Source organism: Triplophysa dalaica, chromosome 16 (genome assembly GCF_015846415.1).
Source record: "Triplophysa dalaica isolate WHDGS20190420 chromosome 16, ASM1584641v1, whole genome shotgun sequence".
Taxonomy (NCBI): Eukaryota; Metazoa; Chordata; class Actinopteri; order Cypriniformes; family Nemacheilidae; genus Triplophysa; species Triplophysa dalaica.
In genome coordinates, this window is record NC_079557.1 from 15559477 (window position 1) to 15579494 (window position 20018).

The 20018-nt window shown below is 39.3% G+C and overlaps 2 protein-coding genes across 10 annotated transcripts in view; both read left to right on the forward strand.

The window, feature by feature from the left end:
- Positions 1-17048, forward strand: part of wu:fb13g09 (ATP-binding cassette sub-family C member 5) — a 32060-nt gene extending 15012 nt beyond the window's left edge. The window contains exons 8-29 of one of the 7 annotated variants that reach the window (XM_056769642.1): positions 363-511; positions 601-708; positions 1187-1540; positions 1829-1900; positions 4750-4874; positions 4978-5050; positions 5209-5412; positions 6268-6393; positions 6673-6784; positions 7142-7326; positions 7609-7755; positions 9470-9599; positions 9708-9861; positions 11054-11182; positions 11388-11574; positions 12669-12758; positions 13100-13292; positions 13389-13548; positions 14771-14849; positions 14969-15082; positions 15556-15720; positions 15859-17048. In XM_056769642.1, coding sequence (XP_056625620.1) covers positions 363-511; positions 601-708; positions 1187-1540; positions 1829-1900; positions 4750-4874; positions 4978-5050; positions 5209-5412; positions 6268-6393; positions 6673-6784; positions 7142-7326; positions 7609-7755; positions 9470-9599; positions 9708-9861; positions 11054-11182; positions 11388-11574; positions 12669-12758; positions 13100-13292; positions 13389-13548; positions 14771-14849; positions 14969-15082; positions 15556-15720; positions 15859-15948 — 3146 coding nt within the window. In that variant the 3' untranslated portion in view covers positions 15949-17048. Of the gene's footprint in view, positions 1-362; positions 512-600; positions 709-1186; positions 1541-1828; positions 1901-4749; positions 4875-4977; positions 5051-5208; positions 5413-6267; positions 6394-6672; positions 6785-7141; positions 7327-7608; positions 7756-9469; positions 9600-9707; positions 9862-11053; positions 11183-11387; positions 11575-12668; positions 12759-13099; positions 13293-13388; positions 13549-14515; positions 14678-14770; positions 14850-14968; positions 15083-15555; positions 15721-15858 lie in introns of those variants that run through there. The other 6 variants (XM_056769643.1, XR_008909247.1, XM_056769645.1 and 3 more) reach the window with 6 other exon arrangements.
- Positions 17049-17421: 373 nt separating this feature from the next.
- med12 (mediator complex subunit 12) overlaps positions 17422-20018 on the forward strand; it is a 34725-nt gene continuing 32128 nt past the window's right edge. For all 3 annotated transcript variants that reach the window (XM_056769639.1, XM_056769641.1, XM_056769640.1), the window contains exons 1-5: positions 17422-17602; positions 18412-18516; positions 18594-18785; positions 18950-19109; positions 19260-19435. In XM_056769639.1, coding sequence (XP_056625617.1) covers positions 17501-17602; positions 18412-18516; positions 18594-18785; positions 18950-19109; positions 19260-19435 — 735 coding nt within the window. In that variant the 5' untranslated portion in view covers positions 17422-17500. The remainder of the gene's footprint in view (positions 17603-18411; positions 18517-18593; positions 18786-18949; positions 19110-19259; positions 19436-20018) is intronic.

The window sequence follows — 20018 nt, forward strand, 5'->3', positions numbered from 1 at the left end:
ATATATTTATATATATTTATAATAATATATATTTATAATATATTTAAAATAAAGCACCACTGTTTATAACATTCATTTAATCGGTTTATTCTCAAAAAGTGGAAAATAACTCTCGGCGAGGACAAAGTATAAACAGAGTATAAAGTATGAACATATATTTGTGGCATTAAACATCACTCTCCACCAGCTGATTCTTATCAGAAGCGCTGTATCATAGGAAATAATGAGTGAATGTATTGTGGGTAAAAAGTAGTGAACGAATGTAGGGAAGGAGTTGTTCACATGGAATTTGGAGAACACTACAAAATTGCAGACACCTGATATTGTGCACTATATATGAGACACTATATTTGTGTATACAGAAGTTCGATCAGAAGAGAGAAGAATACTAGAGTGGGCCGGATATGTTCAAAGTCTTACAGTGGGCGTGGCTCCAGTCATTGTTGTGATAGCTAGCGTGTGCACTTTTACGCTTCACATGGCCCTCGGCAAAGATCTCACTGCAGCACAGGTGAAGCGAACTTCTTTGCATTCAGTTTTAAACTCGTAAGCATCTGTGAACTGGCTGATACTCGGTTTCCTCTCTGTCACAACCCGCAGGCATTCACAGTCGTTGCTGTTTTTAACTCCATGACCTTTGCTCTGAAAGTCACACCCATGGTGGTGCGCTCCTTATCAGACGGATCCGTGGCTGTGAAAAGATTTCAGGTATCTGACATTTTACACCAACAACCAAGTGGTTGTTCACCCAAATTCTCATAATTTACTTAAATGTTAGGCAGAATGTCTAGTTTTCTTTATCCCATACAAGCAAGTAACAAATAAAATCAAAAACAATGCACTTTTTTTTTAACTCAAACAAAAATAAACTAAACGGAAAAAAATCACATAAAAGTGAATATAATTCAAATGGGAAAAAAACATGAAATATACGTTTAAATAAAATAAGAAATTAAATAAAATTACAGCAGTTGTGATTGGCATTTTTGGAGACATGGCCCCATTCACTTACATTAAATGAAAAAAGTACTCTGAACATTCTCCAATATTGGCCAAATACAGTATCTTCTGTTCCACAAAATAAAGTTTGAATATGGGCAACATTTTTGATTCTTGATGGACAGTTCCTTTAAAAATCTGGCGAATTAATGCAGAATAAGCTCAATAGCTCTACTTCCACCCACAGAAGCTCTTCATGATGGAGGACAGAGAGATGATCTCATGTAAAACAGAAGATCCTGATAACGTGGTGGAGTTTAAAGATGCCATGCTGGCCTGGGAGAAGACCTGCAGCTCACAGGAGAAGAAGAGCACCAGAGGCCAGCAGAAAAGAGGAGGCATGAAGAGGGTTCTGAAGAGAGAGAAACTGAGCTTGTACATCATCACAGAGGAAAACAAAGGAAAGCACGAGAATCCCAATGCAGAACACCTACTTACACACATGGAGCAGGAGAGCCCGCAGAGCACCATCTCCTCCACACAGAGCATGAGACCTCCACTGCACAAAACCCTTCACCGCATAGACCTGTGTGTCCAGAAGGTACTCCACCCATTTACATCCTCAGACTGCCAAAAGAATTTCCTTAGTCAACATTTGCAAACAATTTCGGTGAGCATTTGAATATGTTTAGTATATTGAGTTGTTTATATTTGATTTTTCAGTTGAGACAAAAAGTGGTTTCCATTGGCGGCAGTAAGCGTTGCCTGAAGGAAACCACACTGTGAATAGAGCTGTTATTTACAGAGCTCATCATGACAAGGATTAAACTCGATCTGCTTGTGTAAAATCTCTCTCTCCGGGTTAATCTTCACTGCTGTGTGCACACAGGGTTCACTGGTCGGTGTTTGTGGGGGAGTTGGAAGTGGGAAGAGCTCGCTGCTCTCCGCTCTGCTGGGACAGGTGAGAGGTCACCGACACGGTTTAAAAGATCACACTTCCTAAAGGTGTTATAAGCTTACCTTTGTGTATTAGTGGCGCTTTGAAAAAGCATCAGTATTTTTGTTGTGCATACTTATTATTCTGCTGCTTCTTCTTTTTCTGGCAAAATTTTGGCACGCTACTTGTCCTGCAGATTTTGTCGTAGGCCCACAGATGAGGGCTCAAAATGACCTGTCTATACGGAAATGGTGTACTATGACTTTTATAAGCGACCGGGCGTCTTCGATAGGGGGAAAAAAACTACCAAAAACGTCCCATTGACTTAACATTGCGTCCAACTTTAACGGGTTGTAGTTCCGAGCGAGAATTTCGTAGTAACATGAGGGTTACCACATTTGTGTAGCCCATCAGCCTCTGTAAGAACATACGTCACATTGAGGTGTAAGCTGTACCCCTGGGGTGTAAGAGCCCCCAAAAGTTCCCCATTGACTTAACACTTTTGGTACTCCGGTTCTGTCATGCGTGAACCAGTGGGCGGGGCTAGAGGAGTAGTCTTTGATATTTTTTTATGGAGGCGGTGTTCAACCTATCAATGTCTGACATGGAAAGGATGTATATTTACAAATGACATGAAGTTGACCAGACAAAACATAAAATATTTTGTGTTCATATTGTCTGAAATGAAATACAAGTCAAAGTAAATTTAGAAATCACTACTTTCTTTTTTTATTTGCGTTTCCTGTCATTCAGACCTGCAACACATTCCAAAAAAAGTTGCTACAGTAAAGCATTTACCACTTTGTAATGTTGCCATTCCTTTTCACAACATTTAAAAGATGTTTAGGGACTGAAGACACCAAGTGATGAAGTGTTTCAGGTGTAATTTTGTCCCATTCTTCCTGCAAACAAGTCTTAAGGTGGGCAACAGTACAAGGTCTTCGTTGTGGCATTTTGTGCTTCAAAATGCGCCACACATTCTCTATTGGTAGACAGGTCGGGACTGCAGGCAGGCCAGTTAAGTACCCGTTCCCTCTTCCTCCGCAGCCAGGACTTTGTAATGTGTGCACAATGTGGTTTTGCATTGTCTTCTTGAAATATGCATGGACGTCCCTGGAAAAGATCTTGAATGCAGCATATTGTGCTCCAAAATCTCTATGTACTTTTAAGCATTAATGGTGCCATCACAGAAGTGCAAGTTACCTTTGCCAAGGGCACTGACACAACCCATGCCATGACAGATCCTGGCTTTTGGACTTGTTACTGTTAACAGTCTGTGTGATTCTTGTCTTCTTTGGTCTGGAGCACACGGCGTCCATTCCTCCCAAAATATACCTGAAATACTGATTCATCTGACCACAGTACACGTTTCCACTGTGTGATGGTCCATCCCAGGTGCCCCCGAGCCCAGAGAAGTCGAGTGCGCTTCTGGACACTGTTAACATAGGGCTTCCTTTTGGCACAGTACATTTTAACTGGCATTTGTGGATGTAACTACGTATTGTGGTACTTGACAAAGGTTTGCCAAAGTAGTCCTGAGCCCATGTGGTGATATCGCTTACAGATGAATTACGATTCTTGATGCAGTGCCGCCTGAGGGATCGGAGATCACGGTTGTTCAGCTCAGGGTTGCGCCCTTGTCCTTTACGCACTGAAATTCCTCCAGATTCCTTGAATCTTTTAATTATGTTATGCACTGTTGAAGGTGAAATATCCAAATCTCTTCCTATCTTTCTTTGAGGAACATTGTTTTTAAACATTTTGATAATTTTCTCACGTATTTGTTGGCAAACTGGCGATCCTCGGCCCATCTTTGCTCCTAAAGGACTAGACCTTTCTTGGATGCTGCTTTTGTACCAAATCATAATTACAGTCAACTGTTGACATCAACTGTTTCAAATCACATCATTATTTAACCAATTGACCTCGTTACTAGCCCTAAATTGCTCCTGTCCCAACTTTTTTGGAATGTGTTGCAGGTCTGAATGACAGGAAAGGATGTATATTTACAAATGACATGAAGTAGAACAAACAAAACATGAAATATTTTGTGTTCATATTGTCTGCAATGAAATGCTAGTCAAAGTAAATTTAAAAATCACTACTTTCTTTTTTTTATTTGCGTTTTCCATACTGTCCCAACTTTTTCTGATTTGGGCTTGTACTTGAATTAAAACTTAAAGTCGATATACGAGTTGCTAAATTGTAATGTCGAATGGGGAGTCGATTTCCAACATGATGTAAAACAAGTCTGTTAGCAAGAGTATTTTACAAAGTTATTTTAATTTCACGTGCTATATTTAAATAATTTTATACATATCTTTCTGAAACCTTGGACGTTCAAATTCGCTGTTTTTCAGGAAAAACACACTGTTCTTATAAAATTATTTAATACTGTGTTGTCAAAGTTGACAAGAACCTTTAACACTTTTTATTGGTTTGAATTTTGCAAAACCAACTGACACACATTTTGCAAAACTCAGTGATACACATAAAACGTAACTAATATTAAAATTCACGAAAAATGACAGGAACAATACATTGATTTGACACTAAAGTATACATGATCAAAAAAAGAATATAAATGTATTAGCATTCCCATGATTTTTGTAATGGGCTGTCTGTCTGGCACAGATATAATGTATACATTTAATTGATCAAAACGTCCACAGGAAAACAATTTTTGTTACACTGTCCATAGTTTTGATTGATTTACGCTACTTTTCCCTTTTTTCCGACTTGAATATGTGACATGTCATAAATAATGAATGCTCAACTCGGAGGTACGAGTTTCCCAGGTGCACTTTAAACCAGCATTAAACCAGTCGGTCATATAAGCAAAGTAAGAACATACTTTGGATTCTTCTTTACAGATGACACTGCTTGGAGGCTCGGTGGCTGTCAACGGTGGTTTGGCATATGTCGCTCAACAGGCCTGGATCCTCAATGATTCCCTGAGAGAGAACATACTGTTTGGAAAAGAATATATTGAGGAAAAGTATGAACTAGATTTACAAATGACTCATGAAATTAGTTTGACCTTTTCATGTGTGAAATTCAATTACATTTTGTGCAACCTCACCACCTACCGAACACTCTAGGTACAATGCTGTTCTGGACGCATGCTGTTTAGTTCCTGACATAACCCAGCTACCATACGGAGACATGACTGAGGTATCTGCACATAATACAATTTCTGACCTTGACGAACGCAATCTCAGAAACAAGGTCGTACAAATCGCGCTCATGCCTTTTTGTATTGCTCTCTCCGTTGAGATTAACCTTGAACAAGATGTACGGGGGTGTAATACTGACTGGATTATCTTCTGCAGATAGGAGAAAAAGGTGCCAACCTCAGCGGCGGCCAGCGGCAGAGAGTGAGTCTGGCCCGAGCGCTGTACAGCGAGAGACCCATTCTTCTGCTGGATGACCCGCTCAGTGCCGTGGACACACACGTGGGCTCTCAGTTATTTCACAGCGCCATCCGCGGCGCTTCCAAGGGCAGGACTGTCATATTTGTCACGCACCAGTTGCAGGCAAGAACAAACATACAAGCAAAATAGACTAATGATGATGTGCTCATCCACAACATTGAATACATATTGGCTGTGAAATGTAAACGAAACAAGAAAATGTGTGCATGGATGTTTACGCAGTTTGAAGGGTAAAGGAAATGCAGCTTCTGTTACGTGTTAAAGGGATAGTTCACCCAAAAATGACTCTGTCATCATTTACTCATCCTCGAGTTGTGACAAATCTGTGTAAATTTCTTTGTTCTGATGAACACAGGGAAAGATATTTGGAAGAATGCTTATAACCAAACATATCTTGCCCCCCATTGACTCCCATAGTAGAAAAAATAAATTACTTTTAATTATTTCTATTAAATTACCTCTATTTAAAAAAAAAAAATCTTTGTTCTGTTGAACACAAAAGAAGACATGCATTACTAGTGTCGGAATCCGAAGGAAGGCTATGCAGCGACTGTATTCTTCCTCGACCAGGGATGGCACAATATTTAGCTATCTTGCCCCCCATTGACTCCCGTAGTAGAAAAAATAAATTACTTTTAATTATTGCTATTAAATGACTTCTCTTTTAATTAATGGTTTTCTTTGTTCTGTTGAACACAAAAGAAGACATTCTGAAGAATGTGGGACACAGTTTTGGGGGAGTTTTGACTAACATTGGATTTTTTCCTACTATGGTAATCAATGTTGGCCAAGAACTGTTTGGTTACAAGCATTTTCCCAAATATCTTTTTCTGTTTTCATCAGAACGAAGACATTTATACAGATTTAATGGGTGAGTAAATGATGATTATAAAATTTTTGGGTGACCTGTCCCCAAGTAGTGTAAAGGAGGAAGGTAACAGGGTGTTTGTTCTACAGTATTTGCCTGAGTGTGACGAGGTGGTGCTGATGAAGGGGTGCAAGATAGCAGAACACGGCACACACACCTACCTCATGGAGAACGGACGGGACTATGCCGCCCTGTTCAACAGCGTGCAGCAAGAGGTACCATACACCACCCGCAGCAGCCGTGCCCTCTAGAAAAAAGATCAGGGTCACACGACTGCCGAACATCCGACATCACCCACTGCAAAATTCATGAGCCGCAGAGCTGCGGGGTTTAAATGTTAATTCACGCTGTGCTTTTGTAATATATGAGCGCATTGATCAATGAAAGCAACAGCCGAGGGAACTTGTCACTGATCTCTGTATTAATGACTAAACGGCCGGCATGCTGTGTCCTGAGGATAACTAGAGGATTGCTCTTTACCATCTCCCATTCAGAAGCTGGTGAGAAAGAACCTGAAAAACAAGCAGAGGCCAGAAGATCCAAGCAGCCTGCAGTCCTTTCACGCTAACGTCACGGTCAAACCGTCTGCTGAGAGCAAGAAAGGAGGTGAGGGGGGATTAATCCAGTGGCTCTTTGCTCAGATTCTACATTGAATATAATGCGGTGACCCAAGACATGAAATTGAATTAATTGCGTGTTTAAGGAAATAAACCTTTTTAAAGATCAACTTTATTTTGTTATTCTAAATGTGGAGATTTTACAGAAGGATTAGTTATGATCTATTTTTTTGCATTTAAGAGATGGGTTACCCCCCCAAAAATGTAAATGTCTGTCATGATTTATTTGCCCTTATATAGTTCCTTACAATTGAAGTCAATTGGGTCCTGTACTGCAGAAGATGGTCAAAGTTTTGGAATATGATTAAAGTTTTTATCTTTTTGCTATTTGATCTTCATTTTCCAGCTCAACTCATGCAGGCAGAGGAAAAGGGGTCCGGGGCCGTGTCCTGGGACGTGTATGCCTCTTACATCAAGGCTGCTGGAGGGCTTCTGGCCTTCATCGTAAACATCCTCCTCTTCCTCTTCACCACAGGCAGCATCGCCTTCAGCAACTGGTGGCTCAGTCACTGGATCAAAGAGGGCAGCGGGGTAAGCCGGGTCGCCTTTAGGCTGCTTTTGTCTCTTCATATTACAAACCTCCAGCAACTGGTTTTGATGCCTAGCCGAAATGAACATCAATCCCGAAACTAATTAGAAGTGCCAGACTGCACATGATTTACACAGTGGGAGAATCACAGCAACAGATGCTGCTGTTAGCTAACGTTCTGTAAAATAATTGAGACTGGGACTGGCGCACGCAGTTCAGCTGACATGTTTGGATCCTCTGGAGACGGATCACGTTGCCAAAGTGATGTTGCTTTGTCTCTGCAGAATTCCTCGCTGGTACAGGGGAACGAGACCGCGGAGAGCGATAGCATGCGACTGAACCCGCACGTACAGTACTACTCCAGGGTGTACGCTCTGTCCATGGGGGCGGCGCTGGTTCTGAAGACCTTTCGAGGGGTGGTTTTCGTTAAGGTAATCTTGAGATTTCGGCCTGTCGTCTCCATTACACACACTTGAATTTTTCATCAAACACTTCAGTCCTCGGGCAGATAAATTCCCTCTTGCTGATGTTTTATTCAGCACGGCCTGAATCTACCTGAGAGTACCGGGTTAATCTATCAAGGAGGCGTCACGATTAATCTCCTTTTCCCACGGTGGTGAAGTCTCTGGAAACCAATACATATAGGTGCAATGATGGCACGGTGTGCTTTGACAAAGTTTGAGGCTATGTTTGGATTTGGATGCATACTAGTTTTGCTCCAGTATGTAGGATACAGTTGTAGAAAACACAGATGTTTTGTATGAAAACAAGCCATTGTTTCACATTCTGTTTAAAAAATATGTAAGCAGCATACAGTGAGATTTTACATTTACATTTATACTTAGTTCCTTTTTATCTATGTGCTGTATATGGGGGCCATTTTCCCTCCAGATTTTTCTTGGGCCCCCCTAAAAGACTTATTATAAAATTCTTTCCAAATAATTATTTGGATTATCTGTTTTATAAGGATCTCTCAATTCAATCACAGAAAAAAATGTAAAAAATGATACATGCAATTAACTAGCCAGCCGCGTACTGGCCCAGACTGTTCTTTTTTCCTTTGTTGTGCGATTTTTTTGTTACTTAATTAGAATTGCCTGTGGGCTGAATTCATAAATCTGCCCGGTGTCCTGACTTTGCTGACATTCAGCTGGGGGGTTGTGTGCATATGTCACCTCGGGTCTCCGTGGCCACTTCTCTATTAAGCAGACCAGACAGCACGTCACTGAGGTTGTGTTTCTGCTTAATTGTGTGCCACTTGTATTCACTAATTCCTCTATGATGGCTAATCTCTTATTAACTAGAGGTAAAAATGAAGATTCAGAAACTGTACATATTACATTTTCATTTACGCATTTGGAAGACACTTTTATCCAAAAGACTAACATTGCCTTATTCTATGCATTTGTAGCAGAGTACTTGCTATCCCTGGGATCAAACCCATGACCTTGGCTTTGCTTGCGCCATGCTCTTACCACTGAGCTACAGTAAAGCATTCTACCAGTGGAAAAAAATTTGCCTCTTGTGACAAAAACTATTAAATCTAGGTGGTAAAATGTTCTCTTAAGAATATTGCAAGGTAATTTTTTTATAAAAACATGTCCCGATATGCACTTGAGAATTTGGTTGGTTATGTAACTGTTTGTTTATGTGCTGAATGCAATAGTTTGATCCAATATTGTGGGTAATAATTTGAAAAACAAAATGCATTTAATGGTACAGCGCATTATGTGTCTGGTCTCTGGCCTGCTAATTTACATTATCTTTTGTTTTTAACCATATCTACTGTAGACACAATTATTGTTCTTCTATAACAGCACACACAAAGTCTTAATGAGTTTTACTGTGACTCAAGTCTAGCTTTGAAATGACAACGTCAAGATGATGTGAAACTAGATGTGAGCTGTGAGCTGTTTGCTTTGGGCCTGTAAACTCACTGGTTCTTGTTTACCTAGGTTTCTCTCACCACATAATCCTGGTATTGTGGCTGTTTAAATGTTTGTTTACATCCCTGACCTGTTTACTTTCATTATAAACCCTTATGAAAGAAAGGGATGAGTTTTTAGATTATTGGTCATTAGCATTATTATTGTGTCTGGGTGAATCTATTATTAACACTCTTGTTGTTGTGTGTTGTTTTTGCAGTGCACCGTGCGGGCAGCCTCGGTTCTGCATGATAAACTATTTAAGACTGTACTTCAAAGCACCATGCGCTTTTTCGACACTACACCCCTGGGACGTATTCTCAACCGGTTCTCCAGAGACATGGACGAGGGTAAGGAGCTTTCCTCTGTATCTCCGTTCACAATCCTTTCAGCTGCGTGATGACCGGGAAATTTCATGTCTCTCACACGTACGCCCTATTTAATCTCTCATGCCACAGTTGACGTGCGTCTGGCAATGCAAGCCGAAATGTTGCTCCAGAATCTGACAATAGTCTTCTTCTGTCTGGGTGTGGTGTGTACGGTGTTCCCATGGTTCCTGTTCTCCATCATTCCTATGGGCGCATTCCTCTTCATCGTCAACAGAATCTCCAGGTTTGGATTCTTTAAGGATTTATTCTATCTGGTAAAAAAAGGGTTTGTATTACCATGCTTTCCTGTAGCTCAGTGGTTAGAGCATGGCGCTAGGAAGGCCTATGTCATAGGTTAGATCACAGAGACTGCACATCAGACGCAAACAGTCTAATGCAATGTAAGTCGCTTTGAATAAAAGCAACTGCCTAATACATAAATGTAAATCTTTTCTAACTAGTTTAAATAGTAATTTCACTCAAATTGTTATGCAAATAATGAATGAAAAAATCTTAAAATTAGTAAAAACAAGATATTTTTGCTGCCTACTTTTGTGCATATTGTTATTATATCAGCTGATGGCCACCTTGCTTATAAATGAGTATTTATTGTCATGGATTAGAACGCGGTTAAAGTGATACAACGATATATTCTCACATCACTTTTTGACCGTCACATACTTCCAAACCTATGCAAACCTTCCAAAATATGAGTTTCTTTCTTCTGCAGAACACAGAAGAAGATATTTTGAAGAATGCTTGAAACTAAAGAACACCGGCCCCCATTAACTTCCATTGTATGTACACAGAACCGCAGAGACGTTTCTCAAAATGTCTTCTTTTGTGTTCCACAGTGGAAAAAAAGTCAGAAAGATTTTATATGGAAACACAACATTCTTCATACATGTATATATAAAGAATCTGATTCACAGAGTTCGTTCGCCCTCTTTTGGTTTTCCACTTGGCCTTATCTAAAGAAAAGCATGATTCACTGCTGTGCTGAGCGTTATTCACAGGCAGTGCCCATTTTCTATGTGTGCCTTAAAGCAGAAATCAGCTCTGTTTTTGTCAATAAAGGCTTGCCTCTGCCTCACACGGCATACAGACGCGGTCCCGCCTGCTTTACTGCTGACATGTGACAGGCCTCATAAAACCCCACATAAATCAGTTTACAAGCCAGAAATGACTGCAGCTCAGCCTGTAAGATCTCTTCAGTCTCACAGTTATTGTCCCCTGTGGGTCTCCGGCTCATAAACCACTAACCTGTCAGATCACAGGCTGATCTGTGAGCTACACAAATAAGCATATGAGATGAGGCAAAGCTTTGATCAAAACTCAGCCCTGTATCGCTGCTGTTTTCGTGACTGTTTGACTTTGGGTTTATATATACGTTATATATATAAATTTGCTTTACAGATTGTTTTTTTTGCTCAAAGGGTTTTGATTCGTGAGCTAAAGCGACTGGAAAATATCAGCCAATCCCCTTTCACCTCTCATATCACCAGCAGTCTGCAAGGATTGTCCACTATCTATGCTTACGGCAGGGGGACAGACTTCATACACAGGTAATATCCAGCAAGTGCCCTCTGTAACATTTCACTAAAGCTCTGAAATTATTTTGGTGAAAGCAACAAAAACATTTGGTGACTTGCAGAAATGGTCAATGCAAGTCATTGCATTATAATAAATAGACATTTATTTTTAAGACAATGTACACACACATTTTTGATACAAACAAAAACGTTTTTTCTGGATACTGTATTCCATCAGGTATCAGACCCTGCTCGACACAAACCAAGCATGTCAATATCTGTTCAGCTGCGGCATGCGTTGGATGGCTGTCCGGTTAGACCTCATCAGTATTTCTCTCATAACCACCGTAAGCCTCCTCATTGTCTTCATGCACGGTCAAATTCCTCCTGCATACGCCGGCCTCGCCATCTCTTACGCCGTTCAGGTATGTGCACTACGGAGGTTTTTTGTTTTCTATGAAGTTGACAAGGGGTTTCTTAGTGATTTTAAAATGTGTAGTTTAGCAGGAAATTAAGATTGTATCATATCATTTATCACTTATCTGTATACTTAACCACCATCCCAAATGGGTTGAATTCTTTTCTTGAGCTGAATACAAACAACTCATTTTCTATGTTATATGGTACTCAACATGGTCCGAAAACACACCATTTCATAAGATATAAACACGTATTCAATTTCCTGTTTAATAATTTTATTAACAAACATATATTCGATCTTAAGGATATTTGTTTTACATTTTGATTTGGATATAAATGTTTGGTTGTGGTTGTATGTTGTTTTTCTGTTTTAAAATATCTGAAACAGGACTTTCTTGTGGACCAGCATTTTTTACGTCTTCCACAGTGGTCTATAGACCATTTTGCTAGATGTAAACAACACTGCTTCTGAAGCCCTTCCTGCTTCTGTAATTTTTTAGCACTATACAAGCAGAACGTTTAGAACTCAACACACAATCTTAAACATACATCTTTCAAAAAATACTGAAACAGGAAGTGCTTTTGGACCAGTGCTATTTCTGTTTAGCAATATGCTATTATGCTGTCCATCGTCAAAGAAATCCAAATGGACCTACAGCACAATATCTCAAGCTTTTTGACTCCAAGGCCCCCCATTGTAGTCAACAATATTTAATGACCCCTTCCCACTTACAAAACTCAAAATTTCTACCTAATATTTTATAGCTTGACATTAACTGGGGAAACGTTTATACATGATGGCCAAAATTGTTTTTGCTCATTTTGTATTGTTTCAAAATATCAGTAATCTTGAGGCGCACTTGAAAGTGAGCTGGGAGCCCGTTTGTGGGTTTTGTTTGTATGTTTCTTGATTTGTTTGTTTACTTATCATTGTAGCACCCGCCTGTTAAAATAAGTGACTGTTCCGTCTCTTTCTATCTTTTGCACAAACGGTGCAGTACGCATAATTTTTCAGGCAAACCCCTAAGAATGAACGACAGCGATGCTTGTATGTGCAACGGCCACTAAAGTGTTTCTTTCTCTCCCCTGTCATATCTAGCTGACCGGCGTGTTTCAGTTCACCGTCAGGCTCCTGTCTGAAACCGAAGCTCGCTTTACATCAGTGGAGCGGATGAATCATTACATAAAGGTAGAAGCATCTGTTGACACACGTGCTTTAGATGTCAGTTGGAAATAGAAAGGGACAGACCATTTGTTATTCAATTGACACGGCACACAAAGGACATCAGCTCTTCACTTTGCACAGGCCAGTGAGCCCAGCGGTCTGCGCACTGTTACATCCCGTTTGGCGGGTTTTAGACAGAACATTTATTGGCAGAAAGAACATCAGAGCGTATGACACAGTTTGTTTCCCGATGCTCCGACCTCTAAGCTCCTGCCAAGCGGCAGAGATCTTCTGAGAGAGATTAATGAAGCCTGTAATGGCCTTACTAACAGAAACATCATATGTGAAAATATTTGTTTATTCAGAACCTAGAAAGCGAAGGTCCATGCCAAATTACCGGGCCGCCTTCCTCTACGTCGCGTTGGCTGCAGGAAGGACGTTTGACCTTCCAGAATGTGGAAATGCGGTATCGGGACGATCTCCCTCTGGTTTTGAAGAATCTCTCCTTTTGCATCCAACCAGAGGAGACGGTGGGAATAGTTGGTAGAACAGGGTCAGGTACGTCTCTCAGATGCTTTTAGGCATGTTTATTTCAGCCGAGTCATATTATTGGTGGATGAAATAGATTGTGACACAGGATGGCTGTTTCTTCAGGGAAATCTTCACTGGGCGTCGCACTCTTCAGACTTGTGGAGCTTAGCGGGGGATCAATCGTCATTGATGGTGTCAACATCGCTCACATTGGTCTGGAGGATTTAAGAAGCAAGCTGTCAGTCATCCCCCAAGAGCCAGTTCTGTTCAATGGTACTGTCAGGTATGGTCCACATCACATTCACCAGCTCACCCCACAGCGTGCACTGAAGGTTTCATAGGCAAGATCATATGCTGTTCACAACTTATTGTATTTTGGAAATCTGATGTGCAATTTTTCAAGTGAAACGGGATATTCAACGTGAGAGAACAAGTAGTTTGGTTATGTGTTATAAATTGATTGGATTATGAAAAGGTGGAGTTGAAAAAAGAGTGATTGGTGATGTTTGCTGCAAAGGAAAGTTATTTTAAATTTTAAGCGGTGGACCAAGGTATTAAAATAAAAGTAAAATATTAAATAAACTAAACTACTATACATTACAAAACATTTAATTAATACAATTTGTTGAATATAATAATAAAAAGTGTTCTTTTAACCCAGTTGGTAGAGCATTGGGTATGCAACACAAAGAATATAATAAAAGTAATAATAAAAATCCTAACTCTACAATTATTGAAAACCATAATTATAATTAAATTAAATTAACCTGACTTGACTTGACTTAATTTCAATCTACAGAGAAAACACATACTGATAAGATTAATGTATAAAATGTATATCTTAAATGCTCAAATGTCATTTTGAATAACAGTGCCTGCAAAATACATAAATGTACAAGGATCAACAAATATTTTCCCTGCTTAAATGTTCACTCCTGACACAAATAAAAAAACTCTAATTTAGTCTGCTATTACATAATATAATCAAAAAAGTGAATCTAAAGTCATTTTGCTTTCAAATTATGTAATGGTTGTCTAGTTTATGATTTATATGGTATATGCACAGAGGACGATGATCAGCTAGTTCACTTCCGCTCTTACAGCACTAAGGGGATTTACACTAAATGATAACGATGTGTACAGTAAGAAAACTTTCACATTTTGTTAATTGCCTCTGTGATCGTGGCTCTAATAAGTGCAAAAGTTCACTTTGCTTTTTTTTATTTATTTTTTGATATACCTTGAAACAGATAACCTGAAGTACTTCTCCTTTTTGGTTGCCTACGTATGGCGAAGTGTTTGAATCAATAGACTCACGTTGTTGATCGCAATCCTATGTGCATCCTGAAATGATTTTAGTGGAAGGACATCATCGGTCCGTGTGCATATACCCCATTGCACAGTCATCACATGTAAATACACACTTGTCTTTTAAGCTTTCCCTTTGATTTCAAATTCATCTTAAATCAGAAAATCTGTCTTTTAAACCATTGTCACATCAACAGGTCAAATCTGGATCCCTGGGATCAATATACAGATGCACAGATCTGGGAGGCACTAGAGAAATCACACATTAAGAACATGGTGAGTGAACAAAGAGAGCCGCTCCATCATTTCAATAGGTCTTGAAATGACTTTCTAAATGCAAATGACTTTGCAGTTACTTTGCCTTAGAGGATTCTTTGTCTTGATTTTTGTTTTAGGTAATCCAGTTGCCTAATTCACTGCATTCTGAGGTGACTGATAATGGAGAGAACTTCTCTGTGGGAGAGAGACAACTGCTGTGTGTGGCCAGAGCACTTCTCAGACACAGCAAGGTATGTGTCCATATTCATTATATGTCTACAAGATTGATGTAATAGTTTGTATAAGAATCGAACTTTGATACGGTTAATGGTTTCTGTAGCTCACTGCGTTAACAGCGCAAAGGTAATGGGTTTGTTTACATATTTACTGATAAAATGTATGCCCTGGATACAATATAAGTCACTTATATTAAAGCATGTTTAATGTAACGATTATATATAAACAGCTTCAAACTGCTGAGTCGCAGCCTTTGTATATTATGGTGAAACATTGCCACCACATGGCTAAAAGTAAAATACTGATAGACTACCTCATGGAGTTCAGTGGAATTTACACCATGTGTGTTAGCTTGAGTTTACTTAAATGCTACTGTACAGGCAGAACAAATTTCAAGTTTATTAAATTACTTATCTAACAAAAGTAACTAGAATATTAAAATGTGTCAATTTGACTGTCACTGTTTTGTGCTGTTGGTTTGTTTTAGATCCTGCTCTTAGACGAAGCTACAGCTTCCATTGACACAGAGACAGACCATCTCATACAAGACACTATTCGAACAGCATTTAGTGGCTGTAGCACGCTGATCATTGCCCATCGTCTCAACACTGTGCTAAACTGTTCCAGAATCATGGTTCTGGACCAGGGTCAGGTCAGTAACCATAGCTCTAAATGCATCCCTGATGGCCAAAAGAGAATGTGAATCCAGGAACATATATTTAGCATGCGAAAGTCAAACAAAGCTTGTACTGTAACAACAAATAACTTCTAGATGTGTTTTTCAAAACAGATTTTGGAGTTCGATACCCCTTCAAACCTGCTCGCCAATGAAAACTCTCGTTTTCGTGCCATGATGGCGGCAGACCGAAGAAACTGCTAAGAACATGCACTAAAATGAAGAGAGACAAGATAGTCTTCTAACCTGCTGAGAATAAGTTGCAGACTAAAGATTATTGAAGCTGCTAACTGCAAAACTGAGTGTTTGTTGTTCTTTACTACCATGAGAATGTTCTAGTTAACAGACATTTTGAGGCGATATGGCGTTGTGAAGGAGAGTCTTCCAATGGGAATTTTCACATTATGTGCACTTTATTTTCCCTCGGAGGCAGATTAATCCTGACCGCAACTAGAGTGTCTATACTCCTGAAATTGGTACTGAACAAGTGTTTTGAGTGCATTTCTCTTAAAATTCTTTCTTCTTCCGGAATTTGATAGAAGACATTATTGCACAGTGATATGTATTTATTTTTTTCATGTTTTTCTTTATTTGTTATTGCATGTAAGATATGTAGTGACCATACGGTAAGCTATTGATTTGCCTTAAATGTATCTGACGTTCTTAAGTCCACTTACTGGACAAGAATGAAAATCCAACCAAAGATTACATTCAGATAACGCTTAGCAGTCATTCCAAACATGTCAACAGAAAACAGAAAAATGTTTGTTTGTTTATTTGCTGTATTTTTCAAGAGCAAGTTTTGTGCCTCTTCTGTTATTTGAGCTACAAAACATGTCAAAGACAATTGTGCAATTCGTTTTTGTGAACAAAACATACAATGTGAATCGTGAAAAATTTATTATCAAGACACATATGCTTTTAAACTCTTTGATTTATAAAGAGCTAACAAGTTTCATAAAATCTTTTATAAATCTTTAAGTTAAGTTTTTGTTGAAAAGCTTAAATTTAAAAATTGCACATGTTTAGGTACCTTAATTATGCAACGTTTTGGATAAATAAGCCTATCGGGAATATAAATATATTTTTGTATGTATGCCACACAATGCAGTATATATATTCAGATATTCATCTTGGAAAAATCAAGAAGTATAATAAGTTTTCATAATTAGATATTACGTTAATCATAAAGAGTTGCCTTGGTTAGGGTTGGATTAGGATTTTGCAATTGTTTAACGTTGCTTGTTTTATGACTGTTGTAAAAATGCGTTATTACGTGAAATAAAGAATATTTATGGATATAACCGTTTCCTTTTTTCCTATTATTATTGTAATGTATGCCCCTTGTTACTGTCTTAAGAAATGTTTAAGTTTGCTAAATTACAGTTTGTTAAACAAAACAATTAGTATAGTATAAAATATAACATTTGCTTTGAAATAGATTTATAGGATTACCTTTAAGTGTCCTCAGAAGTTATAGAACTTTAATCGTGATAAAGCATTTGGCTACTATTTAATTTATATTTATTTAATTACAAACCAGCCCCCATATGAAAATGTTACTCACCAAAACATCTTGACATATAACAATATCCTTGACATAAAATAAGTTACATTTCATCTACTATGGGACTTTTATTTTGCCTCGAGTTTTCCCATCATCCTGTTGAGGCGGAAGCAGCGGTGAAGCAGCAGAGCTGTAGCCGCAGTAGCAGCGCTCAGGATCGGCCACACACCGGGCTGACATGCCGCGGGGATGATGGCTGCCTTCGGCATTCTGAGCTACGAACACAGGCCTCTCAAACGGCCCAGACTCGGTCCTCCGGACGTTTATCCACAAGACCCAAAACAAAAAGAGGTAATTCAGCATTCTCTCTTTCTCTATGGGCCAATTTCATCTTAAATCGGTGTGAAACGAGCGTGTTTTAATGTGATGTGGAGCTCAGGCCCTGCCTTCAGCTAACGGGCAATAACAATGAACTAAAGCCGAGCGGTTCGTAAGATGAGAAGAAAAACAGCGACTATGGCGCAGCCGTCTTGCTGTATGCCTTTGTTGGGTGTTGCAGTTAGATTCGAAGCTAAAAATTGCGTTTAAGTAGAGAAATTCGTCTTTTAAAATGACGCTGAAATCTATCATTCTCGACAGGTTTTTATTTCAAGCTACTTTCAGCGGTCGCAGTTCAATTTAAAGCACCCAGTATGACACATATAACTTCTTTATTGTTACGAGTTTTCATTATATTAAAAATGTATATGTATATGGAAGACAACCACACCACTGTGCTAGCGCTTGGAATCTGTTTGTTTATGTTTGTTGACATTTGCATGCGTGTCGATGTTTTCCTGATTTTATGTCTGCGTCTCCAAACCTAGTGATCTTCCTACCTAGGCAGCATTTCTGCTCCTTATTGGCTAGTGCAGCATTTTTGTATTGTAATGAAATGTGCAGGATGCATTTATAATGACCATAAATGGTTTGGAGAGACAGCCGGTGGGATCATGCATAGAAAGCACCCCTCAAGAAGCTGAACTGAATATAATTTCATATTATTTTATTGTATTATATGAGTTATAGTGTTGCATATAAGTTTATCCGTTTGTTTTGCACTGTTACATATAGATATGCATGTATGAGCCTTATAGTAACAAAGCCATCTTGTTGATCAGGATGAGTTGACTGCATTGAACGTCAAGCAGGGATTTAACAACCAGCCAGCCGTTTCAGGAGACGAACATGGCAGTGCTAAAAATGTTAATTTCAACCCATCAAAGGTAAAATCACCGTTGCAGAACACATTTGCATGCGTTGTTTATGCACTTTAGTTGAACCCATCCCTTCTGCTCTTCAGATCAGCTCAAACTTCAGCAGCATCATCGCAGAGAAGTTACGATGCAACACGTTTCCAGACACGGGGAAGAGGAAGCCGCAGGTCAACCAGAAGGATAACTTCTGGCTCGTCACGGCGAGGTCCCAGAGTTCCATCAATAATTGGTTTACGGACTTGGCAGGGACCAAACCTCTTACTCAGCTTGCTAAGAAGGTACCATACGGCTGTCTATGTACCGTGAATAGATCACTAGTTGTTTGGAAGACGTCCAAAAGATGTTCTTAATACCACACAAACCTTTAAGCGTCACTCCGTTTCACGGTCCAAGCATTTAGCTTGGGTTTTGCATTAGTCTAATTGGTTTTCATGTGCACTAGGTCCCCATCTTCAGCAAGAAAGAGGAAGTTTTCGGCTACCTCGCAAAGTACTCTGTGCCCGTGATGCGATCTGCCTGGATGATTAAAATGACGTGTGCGTATCACGCTGCCATTACTGAAACCAAGGTGAAGAAAAGGCATGTCATTGACCCGTGCATAGGTCAGTATGTCCCTCCACATGTTGAATAATTTGGTATGTTCCAACACAACGTAACGCTTATTCAATCCCGGAATGAAGATAAAGTGAATTGTGTTGTGGTGATGTGGTGTAATTGCGCTGGAACGCCTCACTTTTATCTACGTTCTGCAGAATGGACTCAGATAATTACCAAATACCTGTGGGAGCAGCTGCAGAAGGTGGCGGAGTTTTACAGGCAGTCTCCAAACCAGAGCTGTGGATCTCCCCTGCCAGCGCCTCCTGTAGAGGTGGAAACAGCCAGTAAACAGTGGGAGTACAATGAGAAACTGGCCATGTTCATGTTTCAGGTGCGTTGCCCTTGCTTCGTTTAAACATCATGTGCTGTGTTGTCTCGTGGGTCTACAAAATCAATGTTAGATTTAAAGGAATAGTTCAGCTTCAACTGAAAAATCTATTATTATTTACTTGCCCTGTTGTATTTTTTAAACCTTTATGACTTTCTTTCTTCGGGAGAACACAAAAGAAGATCTTTTTAAGAATGTTGTTAACAGCTCCCCATTCACTTGCATTGGTTACAATAGAAGTGACTGAGGTGTTCTGCTGTTCTGTTACCAACATTTTTCAAAATATATTCTTTATGTTCTGATGAAGAAAGGAAGTCATACAGGTTTTGAAATTACGAAATAGAAACAAACGATACTACGCATGCACACTTTTATGACCCCATCTTGCGGTACACATTCACAAACAATAGAGTGCTTATTAGATAGATAATAGAATATTTCTGATAACAAGCCGAAAAAACGTTACTTGGCTAAACCTTTCACTCCAATATTTAGAATTTCTACTGCGAAACAAAACTCACCTGCTATATGTCAATGTACCATACCATATTTCTCTTCATCAATTAAGAACATGCGGCTAGATCGA